Source organism: Rana temporaria, chromosome 13 (genome assembly GCF_905171775.1).
Source record: "Rana temporaria chromosome 13, aRanTem1.1, whole genome shotgun sequence".
Taxonomy (NCBI): Eukaryota; Metazoa; Chordata; class Amphibia; order Anura; family Ranidae; genus Rana; species Rana temporaria.
This window is the reverse complement of record NC_053501.1, coordinates 42,003,685-42,019,631: the sequence shown is the minus strand read 5'-3', so window position 1 is coordinate 42,019,631 and position 15,947 is coordinate 42,003,685. Positions and strand designations below refer to the sequence as shown.

At 44.7% G+C, this 15,947-nt stretch overlaps 1 protein-coding gene across 2 annotated transcripts in view; it reads left to right on the top strand.

Moving 5' to 3' along the window:
• The window catches only part of SRP54 (signal recognition particle 54), a 35,911-nt gene that overhangs the window by 2,769 nt on the left and 17,195 nt on the right, over window positions 1–15,947 (top strand). Inside the window, exons 2-7 of one of the 2 annotated variants that reach the window (XM_040333234.1) lie at window positions 6,131–6,237; window positions 11,275–11,366; window positions 11,859–11,943; window positions 13,259–13,363; window positions 13,477–13,543; window positions 14,998–15,055. In XM_040333234.1, the coding sequence (XP_040189168.1) occupies window positions 6,160–6,237; window positions 11,275–11,366; window positions 11,859–11,943; window positions 13,259–13,363; window positions 13,477–13,543; window positions 14,998–15,055 (485 nt within the window). In that variant the 5' untranslated portion in view covers window positions 6,131–6,159. Of the gene's footprint in view, window positions 1–6,130; window positions 6,238–11,274; window positions 11,367–11,858; window positions 11,944–13,258; window positions 13,364–13,476; window positions 13,544–14,997; window positions 15,056–15,947 lie in introns of those variants that run through there. The other variant, XM_040333235.1, reaches the window with a different exon arrangement.

Genomic DNA, 15,947 nt, shown 5'->3' with positions numbered 1-15,947 from the left:
GGCACTAGCAGGTGGCACTGGGTGGCAATAGTTAGCACTGGTTGGCATTGGCAGGTGGCACGTATGGCTTTAGTTGGCACTGGCAGGTGGCACTGGATCGCACTGGCAGGTGGCACTGGATAGAATGTGGCACTTACTGGCATTGGATGGTGCCACTGGTATTGGCACTGGCAGGTGGCATTGGCGGATGGCACTGGATGGAAGGTGGCACTAATTGGCACTGGCAGGTGGCATTGGCGGATGGCACTGATGGAAGGTGGGACTAATTGGCACTGGATGGTGGCACTGGTATTGGCACTGGCAGGTGGCATTGGCACTGATGGAAGGTGGCACTAATTGGTACTGGATGGTGGTATTGGCACTGGCAGATGGCATTGGCAGATGGCACTGGATGGTGGCGCTGGTATTGTTACTGGCAGATGGCAAGTGGCACTGGTAGGTGGCACTGGTGCAAAAAAATGGTGTCGCCCCCTCTCCCTCCAGTATAGACACCCCCCCACCCTCTGCCCCCCCGTAGTACAGACACCAGAGCGGTGTGTGTCCCACGAGCGCGGGCCCCACCTCCTCTGTGGGTGTTAACAGAGGAGGGACGCCGCGCTGGGTGTACCAAGATGGCCGCGGCTCCGGAGCTAGGCCGAAGCCGCGGTCTTTCCTGTTTGCCGCCGCGGTCACAGCATCAGGAAAGGCCGCCGCTCCGGAGCCGTGGCATCGCTAGCGGGAATTTTTAAATATCGGCCCGATTTGGATAAAAATCAGCCGATGCCGATTTCTCAAACGGCCAAAGATTGGCCGATATATCGGTTGACCTCTAATCAAGGGTACTGCAGTTACTCTCAAAGTAACTTTCCATCTTACAGAGTTATCACAGATTTTTCCCTTTCTCCTTTGCTCTGATGACAGCTCAGAATGTTTAATTTTTAAAAAAAAATTTGGGACAAATAGAAGTATGAATCTCCACAGCAAGAAATAAAAATTAACCCTTCCCTAATCTAAATCAAAATAGGTTTTGGCTTTCAATATATTTTTAGTCTGATCATACATGGCAGACAGAGCAAGATAAACAGAGCAGAGGCGCATTGCAGGTGGTATTAACCCTTTTTACGCTGTTAGCGGGGGCTAATACCGCACCGCTAGCGGCCGAATACCGCCGCAATTCCGACGGTATGGTGCCACTATACCACCACCGCATGTCCTGCCCCAGTGTGAAAGGGGCCTTAGGCTTGATTCACACCTGTGCTTTTTGCAGATTTGCACTACAGATTATTTAACGTGGTTTCCTATGGAACACGTTCTGTAGAGCAAAAAGCATTAAAAATGCATAGGTGTGAATACAGCCTTGGGGTCCTTTCACACGGAGCGGACCGTTTTTGTGTCCGCTCCGTGTGTGTCCGTCGGCTCAGCGGGGATCATCCGTAATCCCCGCTGAGCTGTCGGCGGACAGGGCGGTCCCCACACACTGTGCAGAGACCGCCCTGTCTTTCCTCCGCTCTCCCCTATGGGGAATCGGATGAAGACGGACCGTCTGTCCGTCTGCATCCGATCCATTCCGCCGGACGGAAGAAAAATAGGGTTTTCTTCCGTCCGCAAAAGCGGATCGTTGCGGACGTTAGTGGATGCTCCATCCGCTAACGGATGCGATCCCATAGGGATGCATTACAAGTCCGTAAACGGACGAACGGTCCGCTAATGTGCAAGGGGCCTTTTTCTCAGCTGCAAGTGATCTGATCTGACTTGTATGTTTGGTCTCTCTGGGTGACAGCTACCAGTGTCTGCAGCTTTGACAGAACTCGATGTTCACATCCAATCAATCCCATTCATGTCCGAATTTACACATCGCTCTGAAAACCGATCTGGGGGTGTCTTTAACTTTGTATTGACATCTGCGGCGGTTCGCAGAGCGCAGTGTCAGTTGCCTACGAGGGAGATGCTATGCTGGAACCACGCTGGTTCCCGCATTGCGTATGTGTGACCCGGGGGTGAAAGAGGGTGTACAGTCAGTGTATGATCAGCCTTAGACTGATATTATGGGGTTAATTTACTAAAACTGGAGTGTGCAAAATCTGGTGCAGCTGTGCATGGTAGCCAATGAGCTTCCCGGTTTTATTGTCAAAGCTTAAGGCTCCATTCACATCTAGGCGGACGAAATCGCGGCGTTTTGTCGCCGCAAATCGCGGTAAAAATAGCGGCGTTTTGTACCGCGATTTGCGGCGACAAAACGCCTAGATGTGCCCCAAGATGACCCCCTCTATGGAGATGATTCCCATCTCCTAGCCGAACGCTCGAAGACGCCTGAAAAAAAGGTCCGGGACCTTTTTTCACGCGACAGGCGTCCATCTCCATAGAGGGACATCTGTTTTCAGCCCTCTGGCGGCAGCGGCGTAGCGCTACAGGCGTAAAAACGCCTAGGTGTGAATGCGGGCTAATTGAACAAGCTGTAGTAAGAAGCTGATTGGCTACAACGCACAGCTGTACCAGATTTTGCACACTCCAGTTTTAGTAAATCAACCTCCTATGGGACATTGTCACTAGTGGTGTGTTAGATTTGAGCAATGATTTTAGTATCTTGGCTGTATAGGAGAGCCTTGTAAAGTGATGAGCTCTGTCTAGTGCTGGAGTGTTCAGTAGTGTGTCTTTTGCTTTGAATCTAGGAGCCAGCTAAAAATATATACGTGATTTGATGTTAAATACCTGGGTTATGGCAGCAGCTAGCAGCCATAACCCAGTTATCTTTTCTTCGTAAGGCGGCCGGCTTTCCGATAAAAGTGATCCCAGCGGCGGATTTTGCGCAAGATCACTTTTATAGGCGGCGGGAGAGGTGCATTTTAACCCCAGAGCTCTCAATAAAGTGGACCAGCTAATTTCTATTACAAGAGATGTTTACATTCCTTGTAATAGGAATAAAAGTGATACAAAAATAAAGCGACAGTGTAAAATGTTTATTTTTTTTTACAGCGCCCCAACGCATACGTAAGTCACACCCTCATATGTAAACAGTGTTTAACCACTACAATACAGGGCTTTTATACCCACCTCAATACCGAGCCTATTCTGGCACTTCTCTCCTACATGTACAAATCGTCATTCTTTTGCTAGAAAATTACGCAGAACCCCCCAAACATTATATATCTTTTTTTTAGCAGACACCCTAGGGAATAAAACAACGGTCATTGCAACGTTTTATCTTGCACGGTATTTGCGCAATAATTTTTCAAACGCCTTTTTTGGAAAAAAATTGTTTCATGAATTAAAGCGGATGTTCCGCCAAAAAAAAATATTAAAAGCCAGCAGCTACAAATACTGCAGCTGCTGACTTTTAATATTAGGACACTTACCTGTCCTGGAGTCCAGCGGCGTCCGCAGCAGAGGATGAGCGATCGCTCGTCACCCTGCTGCTCCCCCCTCCATCCACGCTGAGGGAACCAGGAAGTGAAGCGCTCCGGCTTCACTGCCCGGTTCCCTACGGCGCATGCGCGAGTCGCTCTGCGCCGGCCGATTGGCTCCCGCTGTGTGATGGGAGCCGAGTGTTCCCAGCACACAACGAGGGGGCGATGGGATGTGACGCGATGCCCGTCTTTTGCCAGTGAATGCCGGGCCGGATATGGGTGCAAATACCTGTCTTTAGACAGGTATCTGCACCCCCCTCCCCCTGAAAGGTGTCAAATGTGACACCGGAGGGGGGAGGGTGCCGATCAGCGGGACTTCACTCTAGGGTGGAGAACTGCTTTAAAAAAATAACAAAACAATAAAGTTAGCCCAATTTTTTGGTAAAATATGAAAGATTATGTTACACCGAGTATATAGATACCCAACATGTCACGCTTTAAAATTGCACACACTCATGGAATGGCGCCAAATTTCGGTACTTAAAAATCTCCATACAATTTTTTACAGGTTACCAGTTTAGATTTATCTAGTGCTAGAATTGTTCCTGGCACTCTAACGCACACGGCGATTCCTCACATATGTGGTTTAAACAGCGTTTACATATGTCAGCTGGACTTGTGTGTGCGTTCGCTTCTGCGCGCAAGCTACCGGGGACAGGGGCGTTTTAATTTTTTTTTTCTTTACATATATATATATATTTTTTTAAATGTATCACTTTTATTCCTATTACAAGTAGGGTTGTCCCGATACCACTTTTTTAGGACCGAGTACAAGTACCGATACTTTTTTTCAAGTAGTCGCCGATACCGAATACCGATACTTTTTTTTAATGTCATGTGACCGTTTTCAAACCACAATACAGACCAAAGATATTTTCTTTAGAATTATGAAGAACTGGTACATCATGGTGTGGGGCTGTTTTTTAGCATACGGTACTGGAAAACTACATATCATTGAAGGAGTGATCACTGTCAGTGCAGCTCATCGGTGCCAGTGCCCAAAAGTGCAGCTAGCCAGTGCCACCTATCAGTGCAGATCAGTGCCCATTAGTGCATCAGTGCAGGGAGGCAGCTTATTAGTGCATCTCATCAGTGCCACCCAATCAATGCCAGTGCCACCTATCAGTGCCATCCATTTATGAGTGCCATTCAATCAATGCCAGTGCCACCTATCAGTGCCATCCAATAGTGCCATCCAATTTGTGTTCGATGTCACAAAAAAAAAAAAAAAAAAGTATTCTATTTTGGTATCGGGAGTATTTGCGCGAGTACGAGTACTAGTGCAAATACTCGGTATCGGTCCCGATACCGATACTGGTATCGGTATCTGGACAACCCTAATTACAAGGAATGTAAACATCCCTTGTAATAGGAAATGTGTGTGACAGGTCCTCTTTATGGAGCATCTCTCCTCCAGGCTGGAAAGAATGAGATTGGTGAAAAAAATGTCACCGATCTCATGATTACTGTTGCTTAGTAGCTGCAATCGCGGCTTTGTTTACATACGGGGACCCGGGCATGACGTCATAACATCGCGCCCATGTCCTCCGACGGTCATAGAGATGACTGGTGACCATCTGGTAGATCCCCTTTTTTTTTTTTTTTTGCTACAAATTAATTGCAGTTAAAATAATTAACTAGGTAAATGAATCACTTTGGAACATCTGATCACAGTATGATTGACTTCATGCAGCAAGCTACAGAATTGCCAGCTTCGGTATCACAAAATCTGATGGCTGATAGACCAGGGATCTGTAGCTACCCAGAGAAGCATTGTAGTCAATTATATAGCAGCAACTCTGTATCCAGCTGCAAATCACCAGAGAAAACACATTTGTAGCTGCTACAGATCTCTGCTACAATGTTTCTAGTGTGACATATTCCACCCTAACAATTACAGTTGAGGCAGAAGGTCATAGCTGCACCAGATAAACTATTCCAAGCCCACACAAGTCATGGAAAGACTTGCTATAGCAGTGATGGTGAACCTTGGCAGCCCAGATGTTTTGGAACTACATTTCTTATGATGCTCATGCACTCTGCAGTGTAGTTGAGCATCATGGGAAATCTAGTTCCAAAACATCTGGGGTGCCAAGGTTCGCCATCACTGCGCTATAGGCACCTTTCACACGGTGGCGGATCAGTAATGATCCGCCCCGTGAACCTCTGCTTGCTCAGCGGGGATCGCTCCGTTGATCCCCGCTGAGCCGGCGGATGACAGGGCGTCCCCGCACACTGTGCAGGGGCCACCCTGTCTTTTCTCCGCTCTCCCCTATGGGGGGATCGGATGAACATGGACCGTCTGTCCGTGATCACCCGATCCGCCAGACGGATGGAAAAGTAGGTTTTTCCTCCGTCACACTTTGGTGGGTCAGATGTCAACGGGCATGTCACCGCTGACATCCGTGGCACAATAGAGGAGCACGGAACGCCCGTTCAGGTCCGCCTAAAAAACTGGCAGGCGGACCTGAACGGGCCGCCCGTGTGAACAAGCCCATAGAGTTCATTGCTGACTTATTTGTGAAGGTACAATCTGCATTGCTATTATTGTTCTCCCTCTTTGCACTGAATGCCCACATGCTTGTCCTGGATCAGTGACTCACTAAGCGGTTCTTCCATACAAGGGTTGGTAATATGTAAAATGTAACAGCAGATGAATAATTACTCGGACCCTTACATTGAATATTGTGTGTTCCTAAGGAAAGCCCCAATGTACTTATTTTTGCTTTGTGTATATTTTGTTCTAGGGTAAAGAGCGTTACAGAAAAGAGCCAAAATGGTTTTAGCGGACCTAGGACGGAAGATCACGTCGGCGCTACGCTCTTTGAGCAATGCCACAATCATCAATGAGGAGGTAAGATTTTGCTAAAATAATATTTGTCCTCTAGTGTTTTGGTTATTTTCTTCACCAGGAAATCCCAGTAACCAGGCACAGTAGTTGGTATACCCAGCAGGTTTTAGCCTTTTATTAATGCAGCCAATGAAAGTACACACATTCAATTAAATTAACGGGAAAGTGTTACAATCCCAAAATTCCATGAAGGTTATCAGGATTAGATCAAAACATCTGTGCTTGACTCGCATACTACTAGACATCCAAAGATCCAATAGAAAAGTAATAAGTCTGGCACCAGGGCATCTTGAAATAAAAACTCTCTTTATTTATCCATCGAAATCTAAAAAGGAATCAATTCCTGTAACAGAAATGGTTCCTTTTTATGTTTTAGATGGATGAAATAAAGTAACAGGTTTTTTTTTGGTTTTTTTTTTTCAAACTGCACTGCTGCCGGATTTTTTACTCTTCTAATACATTCAATTAAGTAAATTGTCTTCCATGTCTACATTTTTTTTGCCCATCTTTACTAACATTTCCTGCTGGATGGACTTATACCAGCATGTAGAGTGAATTCTTTAGTGCAGTAGCTCATAGCAACCAATCAGAACCTATCCTGTATGGTTCTGGCTTCAGCTGAGTGAACTCTGGTCACACTGAAACTATATCCCCTTTTTTTAGTCAGTGTATAGACTGGAGTGAAAGAAGAGCTAATGACAAAAGAAAAGCAATCAGCTCAAAGTATTTTTAAAGAATGTTTTAAGATTTGTTAAAAATGGTATTTACATGTACCAATTGGCCATATTCAGGTATCTCTGGTGACTAACTGACTTTGACATTTATGTTTTTTCTTTATAAAAAGTGAAAGTTTTGTAAAGAATTGAGGAAGAGAATATAGTAAAAAAAAAAAAAAAATAGTAACCAGTTAGGTTTTGTATTTTATTCCGTGGTCAATACCCCCACTTTTACCCCTGTGTTTTTTTTTTTTTTTGCTCACTGGATTAGGCCCCTTTCACATGTCCGCTCCGCTCGTCCGTTTATTACAAGTCCGTTAGCGGATGGAGCGTCCGCGACCATCCGCGTCCGTCAGGATCCGCTTTTGCGGACGGAAGAAAACCCTATTTTTCTTACGTCCGGCGGAACGGATCGGATGCAGACGGACAGACGATCCGTCTGCATCTGATTCCCCATAGGGGAGAGCGGAGCAGAGACAGGGCGGTCTCTGCACTGTGTGCGGGGACCGCCCTATCCGCCGACAGCTCAGCGGGGATGACGGATGATCCCCGCTGAGCTTTTGCGGACACAAAAACGGTCCGCTCTGTGTGAAAGGACCCTTAAAGGATAGGTTCACGTTAAAAATAAAAATAAAATAATAATAATAAATGCGCATTTTTTTTGCAAGTAGTGCAATGCTCCTTCATTGAGCACTACAAGCCGCCAGCCACAAAGTCTGTCAGTACTTGTAGTTCTTTTCAAATTGTAACGGCGGGTGTGGGGAGAAGATCCCCCGCGCACTGTCACAGGCAGGGGGAGAGGGGGGTGATCAGAGAGCAGCAGGAACATGTTACATATTCCCAAAGGTAAACTTATCCTTTAAATGCTTTTGTACATTTGTATTTTCTGATAGATGTTCTTGTCAAAACTGATTACTCATATTAAGTGCATAAATAATTATAGAGGAACGGTTCTTGTTCAGAAAATGGTTCTAAGACCCTGAACATTTTTAAAGCGAACCCAACCTACCCTAAGTTATTCCAAACTTGACAACAGTGCTGAAGTGCAGGCCCTTTGGTTCCATCAAGTCACCTGTGTACGTTGTGGGATAGATGCCTTTTTATCTCTGTAGGTTCCTGCGCCCAGACTATACAAATGCTTTGACTTCTGCTGAAGTTATGCTCTGCCCCTTCCAACCACTGAACCCAAATGTGCAGGGAACAGTCATTCACAGCACAGGATTCTAAACGAAGGGCACCGGTGGCCGTTCCTTTAGAGCGCATGCGACGATGATGTGATTGGCTAAATATATAGGAAATATCTTCTAAACGGTGCAAGTTTAGGAGATATTTACAGTACCTAATAAGTAAGCCTTTTTATGGGCTTGCCTATACCTATAGGTACAAACTATGCATGGGAGTTATTTCCTCTTTAACTGTCAAATGCCAGGGCATATTCTTACCGTTTTGAAGTTTTGCCATTTGATAAAAAGGGTATGGCCTTCATTTTGACTTGAGCAGCGAATGAAGCCCAATGCACAACCTTGACCAGAGATTGAAAGGGCTCCAAAAGGTACATGGGGCCTGATTTGAAGACTAACACAGGTTTCACCTTAAAGAGGTTGTAAACCCTCTGTTATTTAAAAACATATCATACTCCACTGTACAGTTTGTTTTTGCCCCGATCATAGTCTTCTGGGGTCCCCCAATGGTGCTTGGGGCCCCTCCCCGCATCGGTGAACCCCCTAGGAGAAGTGCTCTCCCTGGAGGTTACCTTGCGGGCGTGCTCCCGAGTCTAGCATTTGCGTCCATAGACATAGAATGCTGGACTTGGCTCCAGCGCCCACGTCATTATATTTGATTGACAGCAGTGGGAGCCAATGGCTGCACTGCTACCAATCTATCCAATCAAGAGCTGAGAATCCCGGGCAGATAGTTAGAGCACGTCTCCGCCGTGGGATCGAATGGGCTCAGGTGAATAAAACTGGGGGGGTGGGGGGGGGGTCTGCTCAGTGACAATTTGTTTTCACCTTAATGCATAGGATGGCATTAAGGTGAAAAAAGATGATGGTTTACAACCCCCCCTTTTTTTTTTTTTGTCTTATTTAAAGACACAGATACAAGCATAGAAACAACTTCACATTACCGATAGTTTGTAATGAGCATATTAAATATAATAACTAGGGTTGTCCCGATACCGATACCAGTATCGGTATCGGGACAGATACCGAGTATTTGCGGGAGTACTCGTACTCCCGCAAATACCCCCAATACTGAAATAGAATACTTGTTCCCCCCCCCCCCCCGCCGCAAACCGCAAAGCCGCCGTTAATCAGCGTGCAGGGAACATTACAGCTTTCGTTTGAATAGCTGTATCCCCGCCGCGTATAGACACTCCCCCTTGCGCGGGATTGGACGGATTATCTGTCCAATCCTGCGCAAGGGGGAGTGTCTATACGCGGCGGGGATACAGCTATTCAAACGAAAGCTGTAATGTTCCCCGCGCGCTGATTAACGGCGGCACGTGCGGCATCATCAAGGTATGTAGGACATGGCTGCAATATGTGGGGCAACATGGCTGCAATATGTGGGGGACATGGCTGCATTTGGGGACACATTTAAAAAACATATCGGTATTCGGTATCGGCGAGTACATTAAAAAAAGTATCGGTACTTGTACTCAGTCCTAAAAAAGTGGTATCGGGGCAACCCTAATAATAACCATACAAAACAGTTGCATGTGGGTAAGGGTCAATATTCAGTCAGAGTCCTACCACTCGCTTAAGTCTAATACAGGGTAAACATCTGTGCTCATCACATTTTTGTTTCTTTTTTTATTGAGAGAAGAGAGGAACAAAAAAAAGAAATAAAAAAAGGAGAGGGAAGAAGAAAAAAATAACACACAAGGGAGGGGGGGGGGGTGACAGGAGGGGAGGGGCAATTACCCCCAGGGAGCCCAGATCGGTAACGATGACCTGGCACTGGGGATTCTATACGGTGGATCCTGCCATGTAATGGGTGAATTCGTCAGAGAAGCGAAAGAGGTTCCAGTGAATCCATCTGGACTTATGTTCCTCCGACTTATCTTGCAGCACAGAGTCAGATCTTCCATTTGCTCAATGTCCCTCACTCTTGCGAACCTTTGGGCTACTGTTGACGCAGACTGTTGCTTAAGGCTGCATTCACACCTGAGCGACAAAACGCCCGACGCTTCTGCCGCTAGAGGGGAGAATTCCCATTGCTGTCTATGGAGATGGTTCACATCTCAGACGCCGAACGCCTGTCGCCTGAAAAAAAGTCCCGGACCCTTTTTTTCAGGCGACATTGGCGTTTGCCCATTGACAGCAATGGGAAGACTTTGAAAAAAAAAAAAAAAAAAATTGAAAGTTTCACACTCGCGGCAAAATACGCCGCTACCGCCGAACGCGGCTGTCGCTCAGGTGTGAATGGAGTCGAAGAGGTGGGATGCTGGCCCGAGCAGCATTAAGGAGATGTTTGAGGAGGGATTTATGGTAATGTTTCCTTGATAGGGGAGTAGGGTTAAGGAGAACCGCAGCTGGGTTATCCTGAAGGGAGATGTCCATGAGTTTCTGTATGAGCTTAAGTACCAGCTGCCAAAAAGTTTGGCGCACAGGGCAGTCCCAAAAAATATGCAATAGGGTGCCTGGGTGTAGGCTGCAACGCCAACATCGGTCAGTTTGTAGAGGAAATATCTTAGCCAGCACAGAAGTTCTGTACCAGCGTGTCACTATTTTATATGCGGTCTCTTGATATTTGCTGCATAGAGAAGATTTCTGTGCGAAAAAGAGTATACAACGCCTTTTAAAGTGGTTGTAAACCCTTACATATACCCAGTGAAGGGACTATCCTCAAGTGATACTCGGAGATTAAACAAATTATCCTATGTATGTTGTACATGTCTATCTGCAGCCCTCTGTTCTCTACATCTGTTTAAAGTGCTGAATTTAAAAGCTTGTCTGAGGGTTCAGGAAAAAGGTGGTAGAGAGCTGAAGTTTCACTCTGCAGTGCTCAATGAGGAAAGCTAATTGGAAGGAAGAGATACACCCCCATTCGCACAGTACACAGGAACGGAGCTGAGGCTGTCAATCTGCTGGAGGTCCCTCCGCTGTCACTATTTGTCATAAATGACTCATGCTGATGGCAGAGGAACAAAGCAGCAGACAGAAATGACACTTGGTGCTCTTAATTGAGACAGGTACACACTATAGAGGGATATACTTTGTTTGTATTTTTTGCGAGTCAGGACAGCTATTTGCAGCATTGTTACGGTAGGCAATGTTAGCTGGCATCGGATAAGGACCATTTTTGTCTGTTTTCTTTGCAGGTGCTCGGTGCTATGCTGAAAGAAGTATGTACAGCTCTACTAGAAGCAGATGTCAACATTAAGCTTGTAAAGCAACTAAGAGAAAATGTCAAGTAAGTGTTCTTATCTTTGTTCTGCTTCATACCAAACATACTGTGCAAGATGAGTGTCATGGAAGTCACCTTATTATAATATTAGTGTAATGTGAATATTTTATACAAACAATCTATATATAATTGATTCCCAATTGGGAAGAGTTTCCCTCATTTCCAGTGTGGTGGAGCACAATCTATGGGACAGGATGTGAAAGGATGCAGACAAAAAGAAAACCTAATAACATTTCTAAGTCCTTCCCTGTCTAATAAAACTGTTCATATTGCTTTTCCTGTCACTGTTGGCAAGGTTCTTGGATCCTGTGTCTGTGATCACTAATGCCCCAAAAGGAAGTGAGAAAAATCCTCTATATTGGAATAAAAGATGGCAATATACTTAGACCTTCCCCACTCTATGTGGTTTAAAATTGCCCAAAAACCTACCTTTTTGATATCATGCAATAAAAGGAACATATATTGAAGCAAAACCACTTTTTTTTTTTTTTTCTGTAGGTCTGCAATTGATCTGGAAGAAATGGCATCTGGTCTCAATAAGAGAAAAATGATTCAGCATGCTGTCTTCAAGGAGCTGGTCAAGGTATGTTGGTGTTTTTGCTTTAAAATTGAACTCCCAGCCTTGCGATCAGTCTTGCGCAGCTGTACAGGCTCCTAACTCCTCCATTGTTACTGCATACTGTGAGCTTTACAAGTGTGCATTTGAAGCTGTAGCATCTCAAAGTCTGTCTCATGTCCAGGCTGAAGGACATTTTGAATGACAATTGTACCCAACAACACTGCACCCAAATACATTTTTATCATTTTTTGCTCCGCCTCTGTGGTTTTTATTTTTTACGCTATAAACAAAAAAAGAGCGTCAATTTAAAATAAATATATATTTTTTTTGCTATAATATCCCAATTTTTTTTCCCCTCAGTTTAGGCCGATATGTATTCTACATATTTTTGGTAAAAAAAGAGCAATAAGTATATATTGGTTGGCACAAAAGTTTTAGTGCCTACAAAATAGGGGATAGATTTATGGCTTTTTTTTTTTTTTTTTTTTTTTTACTAGTAATGGCGGTGATCTGCTTTTTTTTTTTTTTTGCCCCATCATCCTGACTGTGACATTGCGGCGGACAGATCGGACATGTTTGGGACCATTGACATTTACACAGTAACCAGTGCTATAAATATGCACTGATTATTGTATAAATGTCACTGGCAGGGAAGGAGTTAACACTGGGGGACGATTAAGGGGTTAAATGTGTTATCTGACTGATGAGGGGAGCAGACGGACCGGTGTTCCTATATACTAGGAACACTCAATCTGTCTCCTCTCCCCTGACAGGACGTGGATCTGTGTGTTCGCACAGATCCACGTTCCTGCTCTGTCAATAGCAATCGTGGGTGCCCAGCGGACATCGCGGCTGCCGGGCATGCCCATTGGCTCCCGAGTGACATGGCGGTGTGCGCACACCCCCTTTACTGCCGGGAAGCCAAGGACGTTGTATGATGCCTGCCCAGGATGGGAGATGCCACCTGCGGACGTCATATCACTATGAGCAGGTAGGGAAGTGGGTTAAAGTAAACCTGTAATGAGAGAATTTGAAGGGTTGCCATTTCTGACCACCTCCCTAGGCTGCTAGTAATGCTCTCGTACTAACCCACCCACTTTATATCATGGACCAAGAACAAGTTTTCAGATCAGAAAATGTCCTGACCCTCCTTTTTTTTTTTTTTTTTTTTTTTTTTTTTTGACCCTCCTTACTTGTACTCGGTGACTAAAATATTTTCACTTCTTTATATCAGCTGACAATTTATGCTGATGTCGGCTTGCTAAACTAAAATGTATATTGATGCTGTGATGTGATGAAATGATGATATGCTTATAGCCAATTTTCTGTCTCCTTATAGCTGGTGGATCCAGGAGTAAAGGCATGGACACCTACTAAAGGAAAGCCAAATGTCATAATGTTTGTAGGGTTACAAGGAAGTGGAAAAACAACTACCTGTTCAAAGGTAATGTAGAATGTACTGCTTTGGCCCTCTTGGCTTAAGTGCAGCTAATCATGTGGACAGGTTTTATATTAGACTAGCTAATAGACAAACACATTGCCTTTATTTTGTTACAGCTGGCCTACTATTATCAGAGGAAAGGATGGAAAACATGTTTGATTTGTGCCGACACATTTAGAGCTGGTAAGTGTCTGTAAAGAAGATTATATACCACGTCTTTTAAAAATGTGTATTTATTGGAAGATTTCTTCTCGCCTCTTTCAGTGACAACTGCAGAATGTTAGATTTTTCATCACTCGTCCCAGCAGGGACACAGAAGTAATAACCTGACTGGTTTTACCATTTCCTCCGTTTCCATTAACATGTTCACGTTGCGGTATTGTGCAACAATGGCCATTAATTTTGAATGCATATGAGTTGCAGCGTGCTGCAACTCACCATGTTGGATTACAGTGTGTTTCACATTTTGCGACATGTATGGTTTTCAAGACCATTTGGTACGTTTGATTGCCTTAATGCAATGTGTTACCATGTGAGGTAATGCATGTTAAAGCACCAACACAAATGTAACTGGGCCCCAATGTTTGCAAAATGTTGGCTTAGGCTATACCTTTTGGCTAGGCAAGGAGTGGTCCAGTGCTCGCCTCGGAACATCACAATGTTTACTTGTTTTTTTAACTTTATTAACTATTACATAGTGACACTTCATTCATGTCTTTGCACAGCTGAGCGGTGTGTTGTGCGGTAACATATGGAGGCACGCGTAACATACGGGCGCACTCCCAAGTAATTTGGCGTTCATAGACGCCTCATTGGATTTGATTGAAAGCAGTGTAGCCATTGGCTCCCGCTGCTGTCAATCTGTCCAATCAAGAGCCGGGACCCCGTGGAGAGAGGCAGAGCGCGTCACCGCAAGCAAATTATATGGCTCGGGTAAGTAAAACAGGGGGGGGGGGGGGGGAGTTGGTGACTGCCAGAAGTTTTTTCACCTTGATGCATAGGATGCATTAAGGTGAAAAAACACGAGGTTTACAACCCCTTTAAGTAACCCTGGTGTCATCCAGTGTGCTGTGAAAAAATGCAGTCATGCTGTTTTTCCCCATACTGCATTCCACCAGTATTGAAATGTGAACGGGACACATGGAAAGTTTTCTGTGTCCCAGTGGTGACCTGTGTTTATCCAGTGCAGAAAACCGCAGCTTCCCTGCAGATGGTGCCAACATTAAACGGGCATAATAAGTCTTCTATATGTTCATTAACATTTGTAGCCGCATTGTTTAAGAGCCAGTTCACATTAGAACGTGGTGATGGAAACCTGCATTCCATGTGCATTTCCTGCACTGTGTTCAAAGCGCACTGCAGTAGGTGTCAATATTATCGTACCTCCAAAGTAATTTGCCAACGGATCATTTGACCCTCTACCGGATTGCATGGTACAGTGAGTTTCCAAAAATAGGGCATGCCCTACTTTTGGTTTGTTGCGATTCCAACTCATTCAAAATGAATGGGCTGAAATCGCACTGCATGTGAGTTGCACAGGAAGGCACAGCTTGTTCATGTGTGATTCTTAGTGTGAACCGGCCTTAATACACCGCTGTGTTGGTAAACCTAACCTGTACATTGTTGTGCATTTACAGGAGCCTTCGATCAACTGAAACAGAATGCTACAAAAGCCAGAATACCATTCTATGGCAGGTATGGTGTTTCCTATATGCTTTGCATCATTCAGTAGTAAAATTTGTAGAACGTCTTTTAGGACTGTAGTAAACAGTGCAAATTAGGAATTATATTACACGTAACTTCCAGTGTAGTAGTTAATTGTTGAAAAAACACTAGTTGGCCAATGGAGAGCAGTGGTAATTCTTGGCTGTGCAGTTATAATCGCCAGCTATCCTGGGTAACAAAGCTCAGCTCATAGGCACACAACCTATACTTCACGAATGTGTATAAACTTGTAGTCTCATGTTCAATGTAACAAATGGCTTTCCGGAGTTTCCCTAGTAATACTAGTTCAGTTTTAATTATAAGTTAAAGACATGATGATTGGTGGAACTTTATACTAATTTACACAAATGTACAGTGCTGCTGCCTGCATATCGGCTTTCATCCACGCTACCTTGGTTCTGACTCGCCAGCTTTTGCCCACCTTACCGCAATGCTTGGTCATAAGGCTCAATTATAGCCATGTGACCAAGTGCCATAGCATGAAACACAGGGAGGCTTTTTTGCTGCTGTAAGGTGCTTATTTGATTAAAGTCTTCTAGTAATCTACTCCAATTCATGGAATCTTATTTTTCTACTGATGCCTTACTTTCAGAAGCCAGGTATATATCGTACGTTGGTCATTTTCTAGCCAAATAATGTGTGGCAGGTTAATTAGATACATGTTACAACCAGTGATTTTGCAGGGAGTCAAGTTGAAGACCAAGTTCGTACAAACGATCAGATTTCCAACGAACAAATTTTGTGTGAAGGGCGTTGGCCGTGAACTTGGTATTCATACAGACGGCAGAACTTTTTCAGCCAACATACACAAAACTATGTGTTTTTTTTTCCCACTCTTTAGCGCCACCCTTTGGGCAACTTC